Source organism: Artibeus jamaicensis, unplaced genomic scaffold (genome assembly GCF_021234435.1).
Source record: "Artibeus jamaicensis isolate MK-2021 breed Jamaican fruit bat unplaced genomic scaffold, CSHL_Jam_final contig_332, whole genome shotgun sequence".
Lineage (NCBI taxonomy): Eukaryota > Metazoa > Chordata > Mammalia > Chiroptera > Phyllostomidae > Artibeus > Artibeus jamaicensis.
In genome coordinates this window covers 29,150,020-29,171,954 of record NW_026521788.1, presented here as the reverse complement: position 1 = coordinate 29,171,954, position 21,935 = coordinate 29,150,020, and the positions used below count along the sequence as shown (strand labels likewise).

Here is a 21,935-nt window from a genome sequence, read left to right as displayed (position 1 = left end):
TCACTTGAAAGGAGACTGTGGAACACTGATTCTCATTCACAGTGCTTTTATGTGAAAACTTGAAAGGCTGTTTTATTGCCTGTGTTTAATTCTATTGCTTGTTTACTAAGTTTAACTGTGAACCTACTTGAGATGTTTTGTATTGGTTGATTATTCATTGACCCAACAAGCGTTTATTGAGCTTCCACTATAGACTAGACCTTTTTTTAAGCACTGGGGATACAGCAGTGAGTAAATCAAAGTTCTTTTACTTGTGGAGCTTAGTTCTAGTTGGAGGAGAGAGCCAATAAGCAGCTGTATGTATTGTCACTTTTTTGTAGTAATCTTACATATTTATTTTAAAATCGAAATGTGCCTTGGCTGGTATGGCTCAGTGGGTTGAGTGCCGGCCTGCAAACCAAAGGGTTGGATTCCCAGTCAGGGCACGTGCCTGGGTTGCGGGCCAGGTCCCTAGTAGGGGGCAAGCAAGAGGCAACCACACATCGATGTTTCTCTCCCACTCTTTCTCCTTCCCTTCCCTTCTCTCTAATAGTAAATAAATAAAATGAAGTAAAATTGAAATGTGATTTTCTCATAGTTTCGTTCCTTTCGTGTGTGTGTGTTTGTTAACACTTTCAGGTGCCTATCTCCTCACTCTTAAGGACACTTTCTTTGACCGAGCCAAGGCTTGCCAAATCATTGCTTCGATATTGGTTGGCAAGGATGAGAAAATTAAAGTTCGCCTCCCACCTCCTACAATACTAAAGGTTTGTGCGGGGAAACTCTGTGTGTGTCCATTTGTCCACCCCCACCTGCCCGTATGGATGTACCCACGCAGTGCTGGGTTTGCATGGGTTTGCTGTAGTACTGCCTCATTTGTGTGAAGGGGGTTGAGACCAGTTTGGCCAGCTGATGCTCTGGCTTCCTTTCCTCTTTTAGCCTGTCACTCTGTGGACGGGAAAGCAGATCTTCAGTGTCATCCTCAGACCTAGTGAGGACAGTCCAGTGAGGGCCAATCTTCGAACCAAGGGCAAGCAGTACTGTGGCAAAGGAGAAGATCTCTGTGTCAATGATTCCTGTGAGTTAAAGCAATGGGGGAGGGGAAGGAGGTCAGAAAAGCAAATAACCAATAATTTAAGTTCACCTAGCACGCAAATTTGATGTTTCTCTAAGGCCTTAGACTTAGGTAGGAGGTTTGTTCTTCAGGGAAATGTAGCTGGTGTTTCTCCTCTCAGATGTGATTTTCCATTTCTCTAAAAGGTAGAGATCCTGTAAACCCATGATCTAGTGATTAGAATGTTCTTCGCATGTGTTGTGTTTTAAGTGACTAAGTTCTGTCTTTTTCATTTTGTGTTTTGTTTTTAGTTAAATTTATTTGGGTGACATTGTTTAGTTTCTGTCATTTAATGCAGTTTTTTTTATTCTGCCTTTTTGTGTTTTGGGTTTTTTTTTTTCCCCATCAACGTGGATCTCATTACTTAAAGCATACAATTTATTATTTTATGTGCAAAAAATGTGTTCATTAACTAAAAAGTATAACAAAAAAGACTGATTGTTTTTACCTGGTCAGTGAATTTTCTGACAACATGAAGGTCAGGTGTAACAGTGAGAGTATGTAAGTGCAAGCCAACGGATTCATCTAGACTAATTCAACCCACATTATGGTCCACAGAATGAGGCAGGTTCTTTTTGGAATGAGACCAGTGCCATTGAGCCAGCATTGACTCTCTGGCATGAGCTCCTTAGTTCGCCCCAGACTGCTAACGAGAATGGGCTTGGTTAGCAAAGCCTTGTAACAAGATCTATAGGACTCTATATGAAGGACTAAACTCTAGAGTCTCACCGAAAGCCAAGGTTTCTACTGTCATAATGAAGTTGAAATGTTTGAAGTGCATTGATTTGTCTCAAGTTTGTAACCTTTCCTTTGAATATATACTCCCTGGATATTTAAATGTTTTGGTTTATTGTTTTAAATTGTGTTTTGTTTCTTTCTAGAAAACCCTTTCACTTTTCTGTTGAATAGGCTCTTCATGATGGTGCCACTATTAGTTTTTAATATCTTAGATGGATAACATAGTGCTTTTCCACTGTGGTTACAAAGCACTTTGCCATCTATGATTTCATTGATGCCCAAAATATCCCCATGACATAAAGATGGCAAGTACTCGATACTGCTGTTCACAGTTCACAGATGAAGAGAGTCAAATAGTATATTTCAGAGTTAGGACAGTAAGGTAACTAACTGGGCCTTTCAGGCTTTTTAAAAGTCGCTAGATTCCCCCCCCCCCCAACCAAAGAAAAATTTAAGGGGAATTTCAGTTTGCTTTAACTTTCAATTTGGGAATAAACTTTCTCAACTACCTCATATTCTTTTTGGAATGAGGCAAAGCATATTAAATGCTTGTTTGTTTAAATGCATAATCATTACTATCCTCCCAGACGTTACTATCCAGAACAGTGAGTTGATGACTGGTAGCATGGACAAAGGAACCCTGGGATCAGGGTCTAAGAACAATATTTTCTACATTCTGCTGCGAGACTGGGGCCAGAATGAAGCTGCCGATGCCATGTCACGGCTCGCCAGGCTGGCGCCTGTCTACCTCTGTGAGTATCAGCATCCTCGTCTTACTGCTGCATTTATTGTGCTTTTAGGGATTTCTGCTGTTGTTTCATCCCCCTCTTCCCATCCCACACACATGCACAGAGAAAAGGGTACTCACTCCAACCTAAACATTTGTGCTTTTCTTGAATTAATAGTGGTAGACTGACTGATTTGGCTGCAGATTTGAATTTGCTCTTCAGTCTCCTCTCAAAATCTATAGTGGCTCCCTGTTGCCTACCAGACGGGATTTTATTACATGAAGGACCTTTCATGGGCTGCTTCCAAGTTTCCACTCCCAGTAGCCCTCTGGGCCTTCCAGGATTCAGCCCCTCGGCCCTACCAGATACTCAAACATTTTCCTGTATTCTGCACTATTCAGTTTCCTTTGTTTTCTCATGTTTTGAGCATATCACGAATCAAGCAATTTTTGCTCCTCAAAAACATCTTTAGTCTACTCTTACACTTGATTATTTGGCTGGATATAAAATTTTCAATTGGAAATTATTTTCCTTCAGATTTCTGAAGTTATTGCTCTACTCTATTCTAGCTTTCAGGGTTATTATTAAAGTATATTTCCATTCTTATTCCAAAGTTTTTGTATTTGAATTTTCTTTTTATTCTGGAAGCTTTAAGAATCCTCTTTTTTGGCATTATGAAAGTTCACAGTGGTACAGCTTTGGCATGGGTGATTTATCATTCACCGTGCTGAGCACTCTGTAAACTCTCTTAATCTGTAACTGTGTGTCCTTCCCTTTTGGAAATTTTCTTGTATTATTTTTCTGATAATTTTCTCCTTTATTTCCTTTGTTCTTTCTTTTTAGAATTTCTGTTAATTGCCAAATAAAGCTCCTATATTGACTCTCTGACTTTATCTTCTTTTCCTTGTCCTTTTTTTTAACTGTTATGTATTTAATTTCCACCTCCTGTTCTCACCCACAGGTAGTTAATTTCTTCCTTTTTCCTTTTTTTTAAGACTTCCTGTTCTTGCTCCTCAGGTACATCGTCTCTATCACTTTGAGAGAATACTACTCAGTTTTATTTGCTTCCTGAATAGTCTTTTGGTTTCTTTTTTCTTTGTGTTTGTTGTCTTCTGTCTTTCATGGTAAAAACTTTCTTCAATTGGTAAAAACTTTCTTTAAACTGATTCCCTGGCTGTCATTCATATTTTATGAGTGAGGCACTAAAACATTGATTGGAAATGGAGCTGATTGTGCGATGGGCCTCTGGGTCTCTTAATTGAGCTGGAAACCAGTTTTTGATTGAGGACCTACCTAATATCCCTATTAGTAATGTTTTCCCCAGAGACATCTTTCAATCTCAACCTCTTCCCCAAGGATAGAGACCTGGCTGCTGGGATTCTGGGAACTGGAAAGGGAAGGGGGCTGAGGACTCTGACAGCCATGGAATATGAAGGCTTTACCTCAGTACCTGGTTTTCAGTCATCCCCACCTGTCTGCACCTACTACCCCTGATCCAGAGTCTTTCTCCTTTCATGTTTGGTGAACTAAGCTCTCATCTCCCACAGGGGTAAGGCCCAGGAGCCTGTATTTCATGCAGACTTTACGCTAGGTTTCTCGTTTTCCAGCACATACACTATCTCTCACATCTGCAGAACCTGGTGATCTAGTTTCTGAGCCTTTCCATTGGCCCTCAGTTCTGTAGCCACTTTTAGGCATGTTATTCCCCACCTCTCATCTGCTCACTTTTACATATATTAAAGTTCAGATTATTGATGGTGTATGCTTCTGTCAGGGTGGAGTTTGCGTTTGTTTGTTTCTTTTCTCTATGTTTTGGAATGATCCCTGGAAAGAGAAACCAGGATTTGGGAGTGTGGGGCAGAATCTCGGCCCTTATGCTGTTGTCTTAGAACCAGAAGTCAGATGACTCACTTTCCCTAGCTGGCCTTCTCAGGTCGCTCTCTGGTGTTTAATGGCAGCCTGCTTTATATTATAGTTAGGGCATCACTGTGCACCCCACTAAGTCGTAAGGTCTCTGAGAGGAGTTAGTGCATCTCAGTTGTGATTTTGTAACTCCCTAGAGACTGATACAAGTTGTTTTGTTTTGTTTATTGAAAGAGAAACATTGATTTGCTATTCCACCCATCCATGTAATCATTTGTTTATTCTTACATGTGTCCAGATAGGAGACCGTAACCTTGGTGCATTGAGATGACACTAACTGAGCTACTGGGCCAGGGCTAAGTTTTAATTTAATTAAATTATGACAGATTCTCTGAAGTTGTAAACTTACCTCTACATAGTAGGTTGACTTACATCCATGACTCTCTCTTCCTGCTTTACTTGCCAACTATTCTACAGCAAACCGTGGATTCTCAATTGGGATTGGTGACGTCACACCTGGCCAAGGGTTGCTAAAGGCCAAGTATGAGTTGCTGAATGCTGGCTACAAAAAATGTGATGAGTACATCGAAGCCCTAAACACAGGCAAGCTGCAGCAGCAGCCTGGCTGTACTGCTGAGGAGACCCTGGAGGTGAGTTCAACCACTTCATGCTCATAGGATGAAGACAAGGTAGCAGAGGGGAGTGGGAAGTAGAGGTGCTTCAGCCTCACCTTGGCCTCATACTGCTTGTGCGTGTTCTCATTTGTGTAATGAGGAGAAAGCCTTCAGTTAGGCCCCTTATACCCTTTCACTACATTCTAGGTGGTGAAAACACAGCCCTATCCGTTCATTTGGCCACATGGGCCTGTTCTTGTTCTAGCATCATGCTTAGGCCCCTTGTGGAGCTGGTGCTTTGTGCTTCTGCCCTTTTTATTTCCAGCTCCCTTTGACTGGAGGCTGGCACTGCAGCTGCTTAAATGGGTGGTCTTGGAAAGATACTTGGATACAGAAGATGGAAAGTTCATGTCCGAGAGTCATACATCAGATTGCTGTCCCACTCCCTCACATGTGAAACTAGGTTAGCTGCCAACAGGACCAGCACATGCCAGAGTCAGAATTGCCACCGTCCCTGGAGAGCCCTGCCTTTTCTCTGACGCAGCCGGGATCAGCAGTCCGGCTGCACCGGGTTTGCCCGGCTCCCTCTGCCCCTCCTGTAGCCTGGGCTCAGGGCTTTAACTCGCCTAAGTGTGGAAGAAAGGCTGGTTAAGCAGGAAGAAATTTTCTGATGAATAGAAATTTTTAAAAAGTTGTGTAAGGTGCTCACTTCAGCAGCACAGACACTAAAAATGTTGTGTAAGGTACTCACCCTTATTAGCTCAGCCTTAATCTCATTTAAGTGTTAAAAAGAGGGAAAGAAATGGATGTTTCTCACCTAGAAAATTACTTGAGGCTCAGCAGCACTCCTTTTTAATGAAACCATGACTCCTAAGTTGTGAGTTGAGGAAAAGCAATCTGGATGAGCTCATGGACTAGAATATTCCTGTAGAGTCACCTCATCACATGGTAAACTGTGGGAATTCAGTTGTGTTCTTGGCAAGAAAAAATAGACAAATTTTATAAATAGTACAAGTGTTGTCTTACACTTTATACATTTATTTAGGCATGTGTGTATACCCAGTAATATAGATGCAGGTATTTATTGTATAGGTAAGATTCCTGTACATGAAGCCATGTACATTCTACTTTATTGATACTTAAAGGATTGTGCAAGGTTTTGTTACTAATCATTTTTATCTTACACACTGATTTTGGAAACTCGTCTGTATGTCTAGGGTGTCCTGATCTTCTAAGGCTCTGAAACCTTTATCTTTTGGAAATCTGACATCTTTCTTAAGTTTTTTCAAATTTGCATAAATGTTGGATTGTACATTGGTGGTCAGCAGAGCCGGCGAGGTGGCTCCACCACACATCTCCCCTTCTCCCACCAGGCTCTGATCCTGAAGGAGCTGTCAGTGATCCGCGATCACGCCGGCAGCGCCTGCCTCCGGGAGCTGGACAAGAGCAACAGCCCCCTGACCATGGCTCTGTGTGGCTCCAAAGGTGCGTGTGCTCTCTGACTGCTGCCATCATTATGTTCTCCGTGTGGGCTGGCTGGTGTTGTTCTGGAAAATGGGAGAACTGTGACTTCAAATACACCTTTTGTTTATGATAGCGGGTCTTTTTAAACGATTTGCAGATAACCTTGACCAACATAGGTTTGAACTGTGTGGGTTCACTTACACAGTGATGTTTTTATTTTTATGTTTAAAATTTTTTATATATATTTTATTGATCTTGCTGTACACTTGTCCCATTTCCCCCCTTCACTCCCCTCCACCCTGCACACCCCCTCCCACCCACCTCCCTCCCCCCCCTTTAGTTCATGTCCATGTGTCATACATACAATTTCTTTGGCTTCTACATGTCCTGTATTATTATTACCCTCCCCCTGTCTGTTTTGTACCTACCATTTATGCTTCTTATTCCCTGTACCTTTTCCCCCTCTCTCCCCATCCCACTCCCCTGTTGATAACCCTCCATGTGATCTCCATTTCTGTGGTTCTATTCCTATTTTAGTTTGCTCAGTTTGCTTTTGTTTTATTTTAGGTGTGGTTGTTAATAACTGTGAGTTTGTTGTTAATTTACTGTTCATGTTTTTTATCTTTTTCTTAGTTAAGTCCCTTTAATACTTCTTTTTTAAAAAAGATTTTATTTATTTATTTTTAGAGGGGAAGGGAAGGAGAGAGGGAGGAAATATCAACGTATGGTTGCCTCTTGTGGGTCCCCTGCTGGGAACTGGCCTGCAACCCAGGCATGTTCCCTGATTGGGAATTGAACCATGATCCTCTGGTTCACAGGCCTGCGCTCAATCCACTGAGCCATGCCAGCCAGGGCTAATATTTCATATAATACGGGCTTTATGATGGTGAGCTCCTTGAATTTGACCTCATCTAAGAACCAGTTTATCTGTCCTTCCATTCTAAATGAAAGCTTTGCTGGACAGAGCAATCTTGGATGTAGGTCCTTGCCTTTCATGACTTGGAATACTTCTTTCCAGCCCCTACTTGCCTGCAAGGTCTCTTTTGAGAAATCAGCTGACAGTCTGGTGGGAACTCCTTTGTAGGTGACTGTCCCCTTATCTCTTGCTGCTTCTAGGATTCTCTCTTTCATTTTAATCTTGGCTAATGTAATTATGATGTGCCTTGGTGTGTTCCTCCTTGGGTCCAACTTCTTTGGGACTCTCTGAGCTTCCTGGATTTCCTGGAAGTCTTATTTCCTTTGCCAGAATGGGGAAGCTTTCCTTTATTATTCAAATAACTTTTCCACTTATTGCTCTTCCTCTTCTCCTTCTGGTACCCCTATAATTCAGATGTTGGAAAGTTTAAAGATGTCCTGGAGGTTCCTAAACCTCTTCTCATTTTTTTGAATTCTTGTTTCTTCATTTTTTCTGATTGGATGTTTCTTTCTTCCTTCTGGTCTACACTGTTGATTTGAGTCCCAGTTTCCTTCCTGTCACTATTGGCTCCCTGCACATCTTTTTTTTTTTTTTTTCCACTTAGTATAGCCTTTATTTTTTCATCTAATTTGCAACCAAATTCAGCCAATTCCATGAGCATCCTGATTACCAGTGTTTTGAACTGTACATCTGATAGGCTGTCTATCTCTTCATCACTTAGTTGTATTTGTTCTGGAGCTTTGATCTGTTCTTTTGTTTGGGTCATTTTTTTTGTCTTAACGCGCCTCTTATATATGAGGGGCAGAGCAACCCAGTTGACATTGTATGTGAGGGAGGGGTCCAAGAGGGAACAATGGTGCTTGCTCTGCTTTCTGCCGGATTTCAGTCACTCCCCCCCCCCACCCCAGCTTCCCACAAGCAGATTGGGCCTTTCTGGTGCTGATTCCCAGGTGGGTGGGTTTGTGTACATTGTAGGACCCTGTGAGTTTCTCCAGCGAACTCTCCTGTGAGTTTGGGAGTTTTTCCCAGCACCTCAACCCCCACGGGTGTTTTCAGTGGTGGTTTGAAGATGTATTTCCCCCATGCTGGGACCCTGGGTTGCATGGTCTGTCTCACTCCCCAGTTTTGCCTGGTTTATCTGCACTTGAATGTGGGACTGCCAGGTCCATCAGCCGCCTTGCATGCTGCACCCCCTCCACAGTCTGCCGCCCTGCTGGGTCCACCAGCCACCACTTTGCCAAGACCCCTCTCCAATAGGCTGCCCCACTCCCCCTTCCTACCCATCTGGATGAATGTGTCTACTTTAACTTCTTGGTTCTCAGACTTCCATACAGTTCTATGTTCTGTCAGTACTGGTTATTTTTTGTTTCTAAATTGTTGTTGTCCTTATTTTGGTTGTGCAAGGAGGCACAGTGTGTCTACCTACGCCTCCATCTTGGCCAGAAGTCCGTTGTTGTTTTTTTTAATGAACTGTAGTGTCAATCCGCAGTTGGGGATCTGCGCATCTGGGGGGCAGACTTAAGTTATTTGTGGATTTCTGTGCGGGCAGCCAGTGCCCTTCACCCTTATGTTGTTCAGGAGTCAACTATATATACAAAAAGAATTATGTGCATTTTGGGAAGTTTAACTCTTCTAGAGGAGCTTGTTGGTAATGTGTGTGGGTTTCTGAGTTTTAAGATATTTTGAGCAACTTTAAATCAACTTTTTAAAATTTATAATAACACATTTATTGTTTCTACCACACCACTACATATATAAAACAGCTTTTTTGGAAAGCTAGGGAGTTTTAAAATAATATACAGTATTTAGCGATGGGGCAAAATGCTTTAATTTCATATTTACCTTAAAGCATTAGGTTTCGAGACTGTGCTCAAATCCAAAACCTCATGCTTCTCTTATGTCTGTGCATACTTTATAGATGAAGTCCAGCCTCTGACCTTTGCTGCCTCTCACCCTAATCTACTTTTGCTCCTGGTACTTACCCCACACATTCCCATTCTTGTGTCTTTGCTTCCTACACTTGCACACACTTTGGAAACCACCCTCTCCCCCAACCCTTTTTGTGTCTCATTCATAATGTTTTCCAAAAGTCAAGCTTGGTTGCTTCTCGAAGATGCACCCGGAAGTCTTTTCTCCAGCCCTTAAGTGCTGGCTTGCTCTTCCTTTCCAGCATTTCTGATAATGTAGATTATGAACTTATCAAGGAGAAGGGGCTGTGCTGTGTTATGGTTTTGTTTTATCTCACAGATCTGCTTGCACTTCAATTCATGTTATGTTAGTAAACGAATGTTACATTCCTGACTTTCTTCCCCAGGTTCCTTCATTAACATATCGCAGATGATTGCATGTGTGGGACAGCAAGCCATCAGTGGCTCCCGAGTGCCAGATGGCTTTGAAAACAGGTCCTTGCCTCACTTTGAAAAACACTCAAAGGTAGGTGGTAGTGGGTCAGGCAGAACTTTGGAGGACAACCATCAGCAGTGTAGAAGAAAGTAACTGAAGCTCTGTGGCTGCCAACCAAGCGACTCCAGGAGGTGTTGTATAAGGGTGGGCGCTGCTTAGAGTCGTTATTCCCTTTTCAGTCCAAACTGAGTCGTGGACAAGGAGCCTTGTTAAACTCAGAGCTATAAAACTTGGACAGTGCCCCCTTGTGTATTTTCTCTCTGATGAGGAAGATTTCAGTTTCCCATCCAACTTGAGTAATCAAACCACTACTTACTATATATATATATATATATATATATATATATATATATATATATATATATATATGTTCAGTCAGTATGCTTGTTTTGGGAGCACTTATATAAAAGTAAAAGGATTTTAAAATAGTAATCGTGTAAAACCACACTCAACCAACCAGAAAATTTCAGGTTTTCTCTGGAATTTTCAAACTCAGCTTGAAAATGACTTCCAATTCTATTAACCTTTGTGGTTTGGGTTGTTCTGGGATTCAGGGACAGACAAGTAATTAAATACGTAGTTAAGGAACTTAAAGTACATTTGGTCACTCAGTAAATTCTGGCTTTGGAGTCAGCTGTTGTTCCTATTAAGGCACAAATGTCCATCCTCTCCTAGATAGATGGATAGTCTGCATCAGATAGCCCCAGGAGCAGCTCAGATCCTCTGCCCAAGATCAGAATTCACTAGAGGTCAAGCAGATAAGTGATCACTGGAATGGCGCCTGCCCGTGCTTGTCAGGCTCACAGGTGTAAGGCAGCCTGACTCAGAGGAGAGGCCAGGGGCACCCAGACTGCCTCATCCCTGGACCAGTTCTAGATTATAGATTGGACTCCAGGAAGTCTGTGCTTGCCTAGAAATGTCTGTGAGTACAGCAGCTGCCCCTTAAACAAAATAAGGAAGCAGGAAATTGGTCTGGTGATCTAGATTGTCCTCTAAGGGACAAAGACCTATCCAATCAAAGGCTGTTTGGGCATTTTCGACAGTGTTTTATATATGTATGTATTTTTATGGTGTTATTAAAATACACTTCATATGTCGTAGTCACCCATTCAAAGGGTACCCATTCAGTGACTTGTATATTCTCATAGTTGTGTGATCACCACCATAGTCTAATTTTAGGGCACTTTCAGCACCCCACGATGAACCTCCATAAACATTAGCAACACGAGGTTGTGTTTGGGAGGTGGGCAGGCCTGGCCCACGGGAAGGTGGTCTGTACGGGTGTCATTGTTTCCCTGGGAACGGGCTGCTGCCGTGGTCAGGCAGCGCCCTCTGGAGGTCTTGACTGCCTGCCCGCTCTGTCAGTAGCAGTCAGGGCTTTGGTTTCCCTCTCCCAAGCCACTTGCCTGCCGCCTGCACCAGCACCAACTCTGGCTGGCCCTCACCCTCCTTGTCTTTGGTAAGGTTAGGTTGTGCCAAATTATTTGTCCTTTTGGGAGAGGGTAAGTAAAGCCTGTCACTTTGTGAAAGTGCATTGGCCAGGTGTTTATAGCTGGCAAATTGAAGGTGTGGCATTTTCTGATTTGAATGGGTTTTGGAATGGTGGGTCTTGAACTTTTTGTTGTTATTGTTTAATTTTTTTTTCTACCTTTCTTTAGCTTCCAGCTGCCAAAGGCTTTGTGGCTAATAGCTTTTATTCTGGTTTGACACCAACCGAGTTTTTCTTCCACACAATGGCTGGCCGGGAAGGTCTAGTTGACACAGCCGTAAAGACAGCTGAAACAGGATACATGCAGGTAATTTGAAGGAATGTAGACCATTAGCAACAGAGTAGGACAGGTCTGTCTGTCGATTTTGACTGCCGAGTGTTTACATATTTTGTGCATGAGCTAAAATTATCCTGTCTTGATATTTAAAAGGAAAAATTAAGAAACATAGGTGCCCTAGAAATAAACAGCAAAAAAGGTAGTGTTAATGTTCCAGATCTTATGTTCTTTGAATGATCAAGACCAGGCCAGAACCACACAGACCAGGGCTCCGTGAGGGGAGGAGGGCGGGGACTGGAGGTGCATCCTGGGACACACCACTGAACCTCACGGAGCCTTCATTTCCTAATGCACGATAATGAGCGCTAACAACACATACCTCTTGTTCATTGAGGGGACTCTGCTTCTCACTTTGACCTATTTGTGTAACTCATTATTAGTGTCATTCTGATTGACTCCAAGAACCTATTTTGTTGCCTGTGCGCATGAGGGAAGGCTCTCCACTGTGTGTACAGTGCTGGGATAATAGGCTCAGGCAGATAAGGTTAAACTAGAGGGTTTCCTGTGACTGTGCTGCTCAGGCTGCCACAAAGGTACCCTAATGACAGAGGAGTGGAAACACGTTCCTACTTTGTTCTTTCGTAAGACCACAAGCAGAGGACTTCTTTTCAGTCTAATTTTTAGTTCTGCTCTGTATACTCCATAATATGGTGGGGGGAGAGGGGTGTTAATGTTTTTCCCTACTTACAACACTGGGTAAAGTTAACACTTCTAGTTGCTGGGCCATGAACTTGCTGTAGCTTTTTGTCTCCTCTCACCCCCCTGTGGATCCCAGTTTGAGAAACATGGCCCTTTGCAAGCTGGGAAATCAGGATTGATAATCAAGAGATGTAATCGACCAGAACAAACAAGGTTGATGAGGGTGAACCATGAACTCAGGGCAATAGACACCTCTTTCTGTAACCACTTTTGTACCTCCTGTGTCCCTACTGATACTTCTCTTTTAATCATCTCCTGATGAGAAATTCCCCTTCAGTTTTGGAGTGTGCTGCTTTTGTCAAAAACCCAATGGACTGAAATGCCTTTACCACTGTTGCCAGAATGTCTTTTGACTTTATTCTTTTGTCTTTATCTTTTAGAGTAGAGTATGACTTTCCCAGAGCAGTGTGTTAACCTAGAACAAATTAGTTTTGGCATGAGGGATTTTTGTTTTGAAGTTGCCTGGAAGAAGCTTTCTTTCTCTTTAATTCACTGGGCCACTGTCACATTGCTGGCTGGAGGGTGTTCTGCTGGTGGGAGGTTTTTCCTAAGCAGATTTGAGAAATGGCTGCTGCCTGCTGGTTCAAGCACAATGCCTTCCCTGTTCTCTCTTCTTTGCCGTCTGTCCCAGAAGAGGGTCTGCACCTGATCCTCTGTAATTCATATGGAAGTCCACAGGGGTCCTAGATTAAGTTGTGTTTAGAAATACAAAGCCATCGCATTAATTTATACCGTGGGGAAAAGAGAGGGAAGGCAAAGCAGGCTAGGAAAACAGTGTTTGCATATGCCATCTGGGGCTGATGGGGTCCGATTGCATGTGTTCTAAAACACACTGAAGTGCTGGGGCTTGAGGCATATTCTAAATCCCACTGGACCAGCTAGTGAGGCACTCTTGGTCTTGTTCTTGGGGTCAGGGGAATCTTTAAGGAATTCCTTATAAAATGTGCTTATCTGATTAATGGGCTGCTAACCTTGAAACTTAGAGTTGCAGATCTCATCCTCTGCACATGTGACTGATCTTCCCAAAGCAGGTGAGCTTTTTTCCCATTTCTTTCCCTTCAGAGAAGGCTTGTGAAGTCCCTTGAAGATCTTTGTTCACAGTATGATTTGACAGTCCGAAGCTCTACGGGTGATATTATACAGTTCATTTACGGAGGAGATGGCTTAGATCCTGCAGCTATGGAAGGAAAAGATGAACCCTTGGAGTTTAAAAGGGTTCTGGACAACATCAAAGTAAGATTGAGTATTATATCGGGTTAGAGTGTTTTTGAGGACATTTCTTTAGAATGGAGGTACCCAGTGGAAAAATCACACCCAGTTAATGTTCAGTCATGTCCAACTACTGGCTTAGTATTTTTCTTTTTGTGTTACTCTGCATAATTTTCCCAAACATAAAGGAAAGATATTTTCTCAGTTTCAGAATTTAGTGCCCAGATGCCAACAGGAGGAGAGACCGTTGGTTTCTGTGCAGTCGTGGCCAGTGTTATGAAGTCGTGGGTGTTGAGAAGCAGGCACATTGCACATATTTTAACTGAGGGTGTAATGGAAAACAACCGTTTCGGAAGGTAGTTTGACGATACTGATCTGAGTTTGAATGTGGGGCATTTTGACTCCCTAGTTCCACTTACAGGAATCTGCCCTACAGAAATTGTCTAAGTGCTAAGAGTGTTTTCCCAGTGTTTATGGTAGAGACAAGCCATCCATGGAGGAGCGCTCAAATATCTGATGGTCTCCTGTGCATTAGGGTGGTGTGTAGCCATTTAAACTCTGGGGAATTCCATAGCTTAAGAGTGGAGAAATATTTTCACTCTTAAAATATTTGGTGTTTTTTTTTTTAAACAACAATTTGTATTTTTTAATTTAATCTTTATTGTACTTTTTTCCCATTACAATTAAGTCACCAATACCCTCTTCCCCCTAACAATGTGTAAATTTGTATTTTTTTAAGTTTTATTTATGTATTTACTTTTAGAGAGCGGGGGAGGAGAGGGAGAGAAGTGTCAATGTGTGAGAGATCAGTTGGTTGCCTCTGGCGCACCCTAACGCAGGGACCGGCCCACAACCCAGGCATGTGCCCTGACTGGGAGTCAAACTGGAGACCCTTTGTTTCACAGGCTGGCACTCAGTCCCCTGAGCCACACCAGCCAGGGCAACAGTTTGTATTTTTAATGCAAATTTGGGTTGGGGTGAATGGGACAATAAAGGTAGAGTCTGAAACTTGTTTTGAATGGGGAAAAAACATCACAGGTTGCTAAAAGATCTCTCTGAGTAAGGTTGTTCTGTCTCTTGTAAATTCTTGCATTTAATATCAGTCCCTTCTCCATTGCCCTCACGCGTCACACTGTTTCCTTTTAATACTTGAGGCGGTCTTCCCGTGCCAGAGCGAGCCTGCTCTCAGTAAAAATGAACTGATCCTGACCACTGAGTCAATCATGAAGAAGAGCGAGTTCCTCTGCTGCCAGGACAGCTTCCTGCAGGTAAGCTTCCCAATGCTGATCATCCCCGACTTGGCTGTCACAAAACTGTTTGCCGAGTGCCAGCAGGTGAATTTTTCAGCTGAGGGGGGTTATATAAGAGAGTTTCTTTGTCAGAAAATTCAAGAACGGCCTCCACAAAATCCAACCAGCCAACATGAAGAATTTATCTTACGTCTTTCTTAGTTTATGGCTCTTACACAAGTGTTTTTGTATTAGAAGAAAAAGGCTTTATTTAGCTCAAGAACTAGTTGTTGTTTAACCCTACCCATCTTATCAACACCCTACAGTCACTTTCTTATCCTGGGGACCAACTTTTCTTCTCTACATCATTCTGAATCCCAATAATTCGTATTAGTGCTATCGTTTTAGTATCTTTTATTTTAAATTGTTCTTTCTCCTTCTGGGGACTTGTTACCTTGATGTCCCCTTAAGGTTTTCTTTGTTTTTGTTTTTTAATGCCTCTGATCTGCTCAAGCAGCTCCTTCCTATTTACAGTTGTGGTTATCTATCACCAAAAGCAAAAGGATAGAGAAATCAGTGTGGCTTCCTTTGTGTACCGATTGGTGATTCAGATGCAGCAAAAAAATCAGCTGGAATCAATCCCTTTCAGTATATCAAAAATAAAAACCACAAATTGAAAGTTTAAGAATGCTTTTGGTTAAGGAAACTCTTCACTTCCTTTCATATGTTGAGGTGTGAAAAGTGAAAAAGAGAATCTTATAGATTTTAATGTGTTTAAAATCCAGAGTGTGCTTTGGCTACGCACCTTTGTTTGATTTTTTTTCAATAGTTTTTTTTTTTTTTAAGAAATTAGAATTGTGACTTTGTTTTCTGCATAATTATATTTACCTATTTATTTCTCTGTGTACCCCTGAAGACCCTAACTGAGACAGGCTATGAGAAGTATAATGAGGTAACGCACTTAGCATGCTGACCACTGAGCGTGAGCAGTGAGCTCTAGCAGCGCCCCCGCTGTTCGCCGGCACACCAGAGAAAACAGACTTCTGTCCCGGTGCTGGCAAATACTTTGGCCAGCATCACTTTGGCCTGTGCATCACTTTGGACTGGTGCCTTTCTTGCCTTTGATAGGGTTTAACGGGTGGCTTCTGACCTGCACTGTTTATTTAGTCAGTGAGCACTCGTTCAGCCGTCACTATCTCGCACACTGTGCAGATCCTTGGGACCCAAAGATAACTAAACATGCCCTTGCCCTTCAACAAGCTCACAATCTGATGAATTCCATTTTGCCAAGAGGTTTCAAAATCCACTAGCCAGACTGATGTGACTGAGCCTTTGAAATGTTCTCTGGCTCCACTTTGTGCCAGAGCAGAGGCAGCTCCTGAGGTGCTGACCCCTGGCCCTGCCAGAGGTTATGCCTGTGCTCACAGACTGCTGTGGAGTGACTGTGGGGATTTAACTGCTGGTTAATCGTGTGATTAATTGCCTGCCATTTGCTATGTTGTTAGTTCTCTGTAGTATGCATGGGTTGATGCAGCTGAATTTTTAGTAGTTTATTTCAGTTTCCATTTCTGCAAAGTAAGCTTTTTTGTTTTTTAACCTCTATAATATCTAACTTTTGTGTAAAGAAAGTCATTTCTTTCAGCAAAGCCACTGGAAGCAGATCCCTGTGGGTGGCAGCTGAAAGATCGCATGTCTAGCGCCTGAGCTGGGGGATGGTTTTAGGTGTGTCCTCTCTACTCCTATGTGTGCAAAGCTCCTCACAGATGAAAATCCCCTGGGTCTGCTCGGCCATAGGCTCCCATTCCGGTTTCCCTGCACCAACAGGTGGGGCAGCCTTCGACACCTAGCGATCAAATGGCAGCATCTGAGCCAAGAGGGCTTTCAGAAGCTTGCCCAGAAGGATACGACCCACACCTAGACAAGCAGGCTGGGGGAGGAAGTGAGCAATATGAAAGAGTCTCTTTACAATGAGTAACATACAGAAAAAATGAAGCAGCAGAGGGTATTCCTGCCTTTGGATATTCCCACTGTTAGGCAGAGTCACTCCAGAAGAGATTGCTCCACCGCCCTCTCCAGCTCTAATTTCCTTCTCTGGTTTTCAGTAATGGACTATATCTGAAAATGCAGTCTCAGACTTGTAATTAGTAAGTAAGCCTAGAGAGTTTCTCTTTGAAAAGAGTCCCTTGAGAATTTTCAAGTTCTTGCAAACTAATTAAAGTCCTTTGTATGTACAACAATGGCTGAGTGGATCTCCACACTTTCTCAATGAGAATAAGGCAGTGTGGCGTGAAAAGGCCGTGTTCGTGAACAAGGGGTAACCAAGGTGTGCTGGACTCCACAGGTAGCCCCTTGGCCACCTGGGCTTGCAGGATACGGACCAGAATTCCCAGTGGGCAAAGGCAACATGGCGAAAACCCCTGTCCCAAGAGCAGACTTTGGAGAAGGCACCTGACCTCATCGAGAAGCCTCTCGCCTTGGTCAAGCATATGACTGTCTTCAGCCCCTCAGCGGTCTCTGCCCTGAGTGCTGGGACTAAGGCCATGGCCCCTCAGAGGGAGGGCTCGCTGAGCTGTGCTGTCGCTGCCTGAGAAGGGCCCATGAGCCATGGACTAGTTTACTTTCAGAAAAGGTAGTAGTAGGAATTGCCAGACAGTCAGCGGGAGTCTAAAGAGATTTATTTTTACAGTGTTACGATAGAACTGGGTTACTTAATGTCAAGCTCTCTATAGGTACCCTACGGAGTTTATTTTTTGAAAGCGGACTTCCACTTCAGTTTCTTCTGCCGAGCTCTTTTTTTTTTTTCAAGATTTTTATTTACTTTATTTTTATAGAGAGAGAAGAGGGGAAGGGAGGGAGAAAGAGAGAGAGAGAAACATCAGTGAGTAGTTGCCTCTCCCGCACCCCCACCAAGGTCCAGGCATATTCCCCAACCAGGAATGGAACTGGCACAGCACTCAATCCACTGAGCTACACCACTGAGAACTCTGCTAAGCTTTTAATCAAGGGAGCAAGACAGTAGCAAAGTGCAACCTCTCTGCCACCTGTCCCCTCCCAGCCAGCTTACCAACATTGGGAAAAGCCTGGCTCAGATAAAGCCTCAAATACTGTTTTCTGTTATATACCCATCTCTCCTTACCTGCTTTCAAGGGAAAATAAGCATCAGTTCATGCTCACTCTCACCATGATTTATCCAGAGCCCTTGAGGCAAATTCTGTTTCCCAGAGAGCTGCTGAGGGGAAGTGCAGTCTGTCTACTCTTCCACAGCCTCAAAAAGGACTGCGGCTCCTGTGTGGTATGTGCCATCAGCTCACCTGAGAAGTACTCTGAGAGTCATTCCTTCCCTGGCCGGGTAATGAATCAGTCGGTGGGAGCATCATGCAATGCACCAAGGTTGCAGATTCGATCCCCAGTCAGGGCACGTGTAAGAAGCAACCAATAAATGCATGAATGAGTGTCACATCAAATCGATGTTTCTCTTCTCTCTCAAATCAGTAATTAAAATTAAAAGTCCTATTGTGCCTAATGTGTGAGCCCACTTCCGCCCCAGGAGCAGGACTTTGATGGGGTAGCTCATTAAACCACACCATACTCCCTTCTGTAAGCACTCCCTGAGAGGAGGTGCTGGCTGATTCTGGTTCCAGGAGTGCCCATGAGGCTGGCTGTGTTTCACAGACACACTGTCATTTGTAAACAGATGGCTTTTTTTCTGTTTGAGCAGTTGCCAGAAAACCTTGAGTCAGGTCCATGGTCTCCAGCCATGCCCTGTGTACCTCCCCATCCTTGGATGTACTTCTCACCTTCCTTGCTCCTCTTCGTCACCGTCCTGGGGCTTAGATTACTGTTCTTTCTTTCTTTTTTGCTGTTCTTTTTTTTCTTTTTGTTTCTTACCATTTTTTTTCTTTTAGAGCACTGTTCTTAAATATAGCAAGAATAGCAAATAAACTAATATTTCACTTCTGGCTTTGAGAGTGGTTTCCAGGGGTCCTTCCGAAGTTCTAATGGCGCGTGGGAGGGGAGCGAGACTGAGGGAGTGATGAGGTGAGAGTCGGAGAGAAGGAGGGGCTGGATTTGGGAGCTTTTCCTTTGCAATGAAGGCACGCTCAGAACGTGTTGGAAATGCACACAATGTCTGCAAAGCTGTGCTTTAGCGTGTAAGTATTTAAATTGATCATAACAACTTCAGAAGAAATTAAAAAATTAATCTAGAGACGAAAAGTGTAAGTGGTACACTTCTCCCTGTGTGAACTGTGTGAAGGGGAGCAGTGCCGTGTGCCGGGGAGCAGAAGAGAAAGCGGCAGGTACAAGGATGATCCTGGAGCTGTGCACAGGCGCTGCAGCAGAGCCAGGGGAGTAGCTGGAGCGTGCCGTTGCCGAAGCCTCGCTGGAATAAAAAGGCCTTAGAAACACCTAAACCAATGAGTGATATGTCTGGGCTGTGGATGATTTTGTGTGTTCTTTAGAAAAACATTTTGTAATAGGAACTTGATCCATAGTGTATCCCTTGTAGTATGTATTTAGCTGTCACTAAAATATGATGGGCTCATCATTTTACTGAAGCTTATAAAACACATCATGCCATCTGAATTACTGAGGAATATACTGCTTATGTTTGCTGTGTGATCTTTCAGGAAATAAAAAAATTCATTAAGGGGGTTTCTGAGAAGATCAAGAAAACCAGAGACAAATATGGCATCAACGATAACGGCACAACAGAGGTAACCGGCCTTCCCTGATGTGGGACAGACCCTAAGGTGTTTTCGGGTGCTGCCAGTCCTAACTTTGCACTTGGTTCTGTTCTCCTAGCCCCGCGTGCTATACCAGTTGGACCGGATCACCCCAACCCAAATAGAAAAGTTTCTAGAGACCTGTAGGGACAAGTACATGAGGTATGGATGCGAATTGTCTGCCAGGCAGTCACATGGCTCTCTCATATCCTTCCTGTTTCCCCAGGGAAATAAAATTCTGCACCAGCACCCTTATCGACTACCAGAATTTGAGCAGGTTCTCTCACCTCTTACCTAGGGATTCCAGTGGGTAGATAGGTAGACTGGATGCCCCAAGATGTGGAAATAACACAAAGAAATTTCCAAGTGTTTTCTCCCCAAAGAGAAACTACCAATATATTTGGCAGGGACTACCTGCTGTTTCCACCTTCAGTGCCATTTTTTAATGGGCTCTTTTTATTTTTTAAGACTTTGTTTATTTATTTTTAGAGAGTGGAAGGGAAGGAGAAAAAGGAGAGAAACATCAGTGTGTGGTTACCTCTTGAGAACCCCCAACTAGGGTCCTGGCCCCCAACACAGGCATGTGCCCTGACTGGGAATTGATCTGGTGACCCTTTAGTTTGTAGTCTGGCACTCAATCCACTGAGCCACATTCACAGGCTCTTATATGTTTGTTCATCGGGCAATGGACATTTGGGCCCAGGCATTGCATGTTGACCGCAAGTAGCCACACAGTATTCACTTTCATTCTCAGACCCCTCTGAGCATCGTATCTCCCTGTCTGCACCTGTTAGTGATCTGTGCCCACTTCTCCTTCTATCACGAGCATAGCCTGGCTCATTGCTAATTCCTTCCTGACCCTAAGGGCACCTGCATTTCTTCTATTGAAAAGACATAACCAGAAGCCTCTCCCCAGAAGTTCTGCTGGACTTTTCATTCATATCTTTTTCTTCCAGGGCACAGATGGAACCAGGTTCTGCAGTAGGCGCGCTCTGTGCCCAGAGCATTGGTGAACCAGGCACCCAGATGACCTTGAAGACTTTCCACTTTGCAGGCGTGGCCTCCATGAATATCACCCTGGGTGTGCCCCGGATCAAAGAGATCATCAATGCTTCTAAGGCCATCAGGTGCCCCGCCTCCACTTCCCTTCTGTTCCCAGACTGCCTGTCATGTTTTTTGAGAAACAGTGATCCTTGTGTCCTAGGTGCTATTTAAATGAGCAGTATCTCAAACTTCAGTGTCATGCTTGTGTTAACCATATTTTAGTTTTTTTAAAAAACACACTCAAGAAAAATATAGGTTGAAACCAGTTACAGTCAAAATTGAAAAAGTGATTCTTAATGGCTACAGGTCACATGAGAGAAACATAAAACAAACAAACAAGGGAAAAAAACAAGTACTACTGGAAAAATGATAGCAGTGTGTCATGATAGATTTCAGACTTTTGATGTCGTATGCCCAGCCGAACCAGGCCTGACTGCTGTGTCTACCACGCAGCTGTAGCAATGTTCTGTGACTCCTGTGATTTCATGATAGGATTTGTAGGTGATCTGAGACCAGAAAAGATAGAGATATATTGTCGTGCATTTGAGGACGAAATGATGATTCACCTGTGACCGGAATCTAAAAAAATGACAGACAGCATTAAATGAAAGAACTACACTTGGCTCCAGAACAGCAGCTGTAGATGTCCAGGAGGCAGGAACTCTGCCTGCCTCCTCTGGGTTGGTCAGAGCTCTTCCAGGAGTGTGTGTTCAGGGGACACCACCCAGGACAGTGAGGATGGAAGCTGATTAAGTAGTGGTTGGAGGAGCTGGAGGTGTCCTGGAGAGCAGGTAGTGGGGGTGGGAGAAAGGGCTGGAGGAGGTTATAATACACAAAGGGCCAGTGTATTCAGGGAACAGAACTAAATTAATTACTTACTAGGACCAAAGAGGAAGAGGTAGGTTCACCTGGTCAGGAAGAATTTTCTGAAAGTCATTTCATTCACTGGTGGAATGGTTTGCCTCATGAGCTCCAAAAATAGTAAATCTAAATAAGAATGTATGAAGAAGCATGCTTGACACACAGTGAATGCTCAGTAAACTTCAGTCACTTTGAACATCACACTTCTCAGTAGCAGTCAGATTTCACAGAGCAGTGGCCTCCAGGCAGGCTCGCCCCTTGTGCTGTAACTGTTTCTCCTTTACTGCTCACAGCACGCCGATCATCACGGCACAGCTGGACAAGGATGACGATGCGGATTACGCTCGCCTGGTGAAAGGGAGAATTGAGAAAACCCTCCTGGGAGAGGTGAGGAAAAATCTCTCTTAATAACAGGAAAATTGGATCAGTGTTGCAAGGAAGTATCAGACCAGTTTCAGTGGCCGTACTGGTTAGTATGTTCACACTGTTCTCTATCTTTAAGAAAAGAGCAAGCAGTGAACACT

At 43.4% G+C, this 21,935-nt stretch overlaps 1 protein-coding gene across 1 annotated transcript in view; it reads left to right on the top strand.

The window, feature by feature from the left end:
- The window catches only part of POLR3A (RNA polymerase III subunit A), a 51,338-nt gene that overhangs the window by 21,900 nt on the left and 7,503 nt on the right, over positions 1-21,935 (top strand). Inside the window, exons 13-25 of the mRNA XM_037130541.2 lie at positions 619-746; positions 919-1,057; positions 2,419-2,583; positions 4,900-5,072; positions 6,410-6,521; positions 9,731-9,849; positions 11,478-11,615; positions 13,407-13,577; positions 14,708-14,821; positions 19,411-19,497; positions 19,586-19,668; positions 20,463-20,633; positions 21,705-21,798. Of these exons, the coding sequence (XP_036986436.1) occupies positions 619-746; positions 919-1,057; positions 2,419-2,583; positions 4,900-5,072; positions 6,410-6,521; positions 9,731-9,849; positions 11,478-11,615; positions 13,407-13,577; positions 14,708-14,821; positions 19,411-19,497; positions 19,586-19,668; positions 20,463-20,633; positions 21,705-21,798 (1,694 nt within the window). The remainder of the gene's footprint in view (positions 1-618; positions 747-918; positions 1,058-2,418; positions 2,584-4,899; positions 5,073-6,409; positions 6,522-9,730; positions 9,850-11,477; positions 11,616-13,406; positions 13,578-14,707; positions 14,822-19,410; positions 19,498-19,585; positions 19,669-20,462; positions 20,634-21,704; positions 21,799-21,935) is intronic.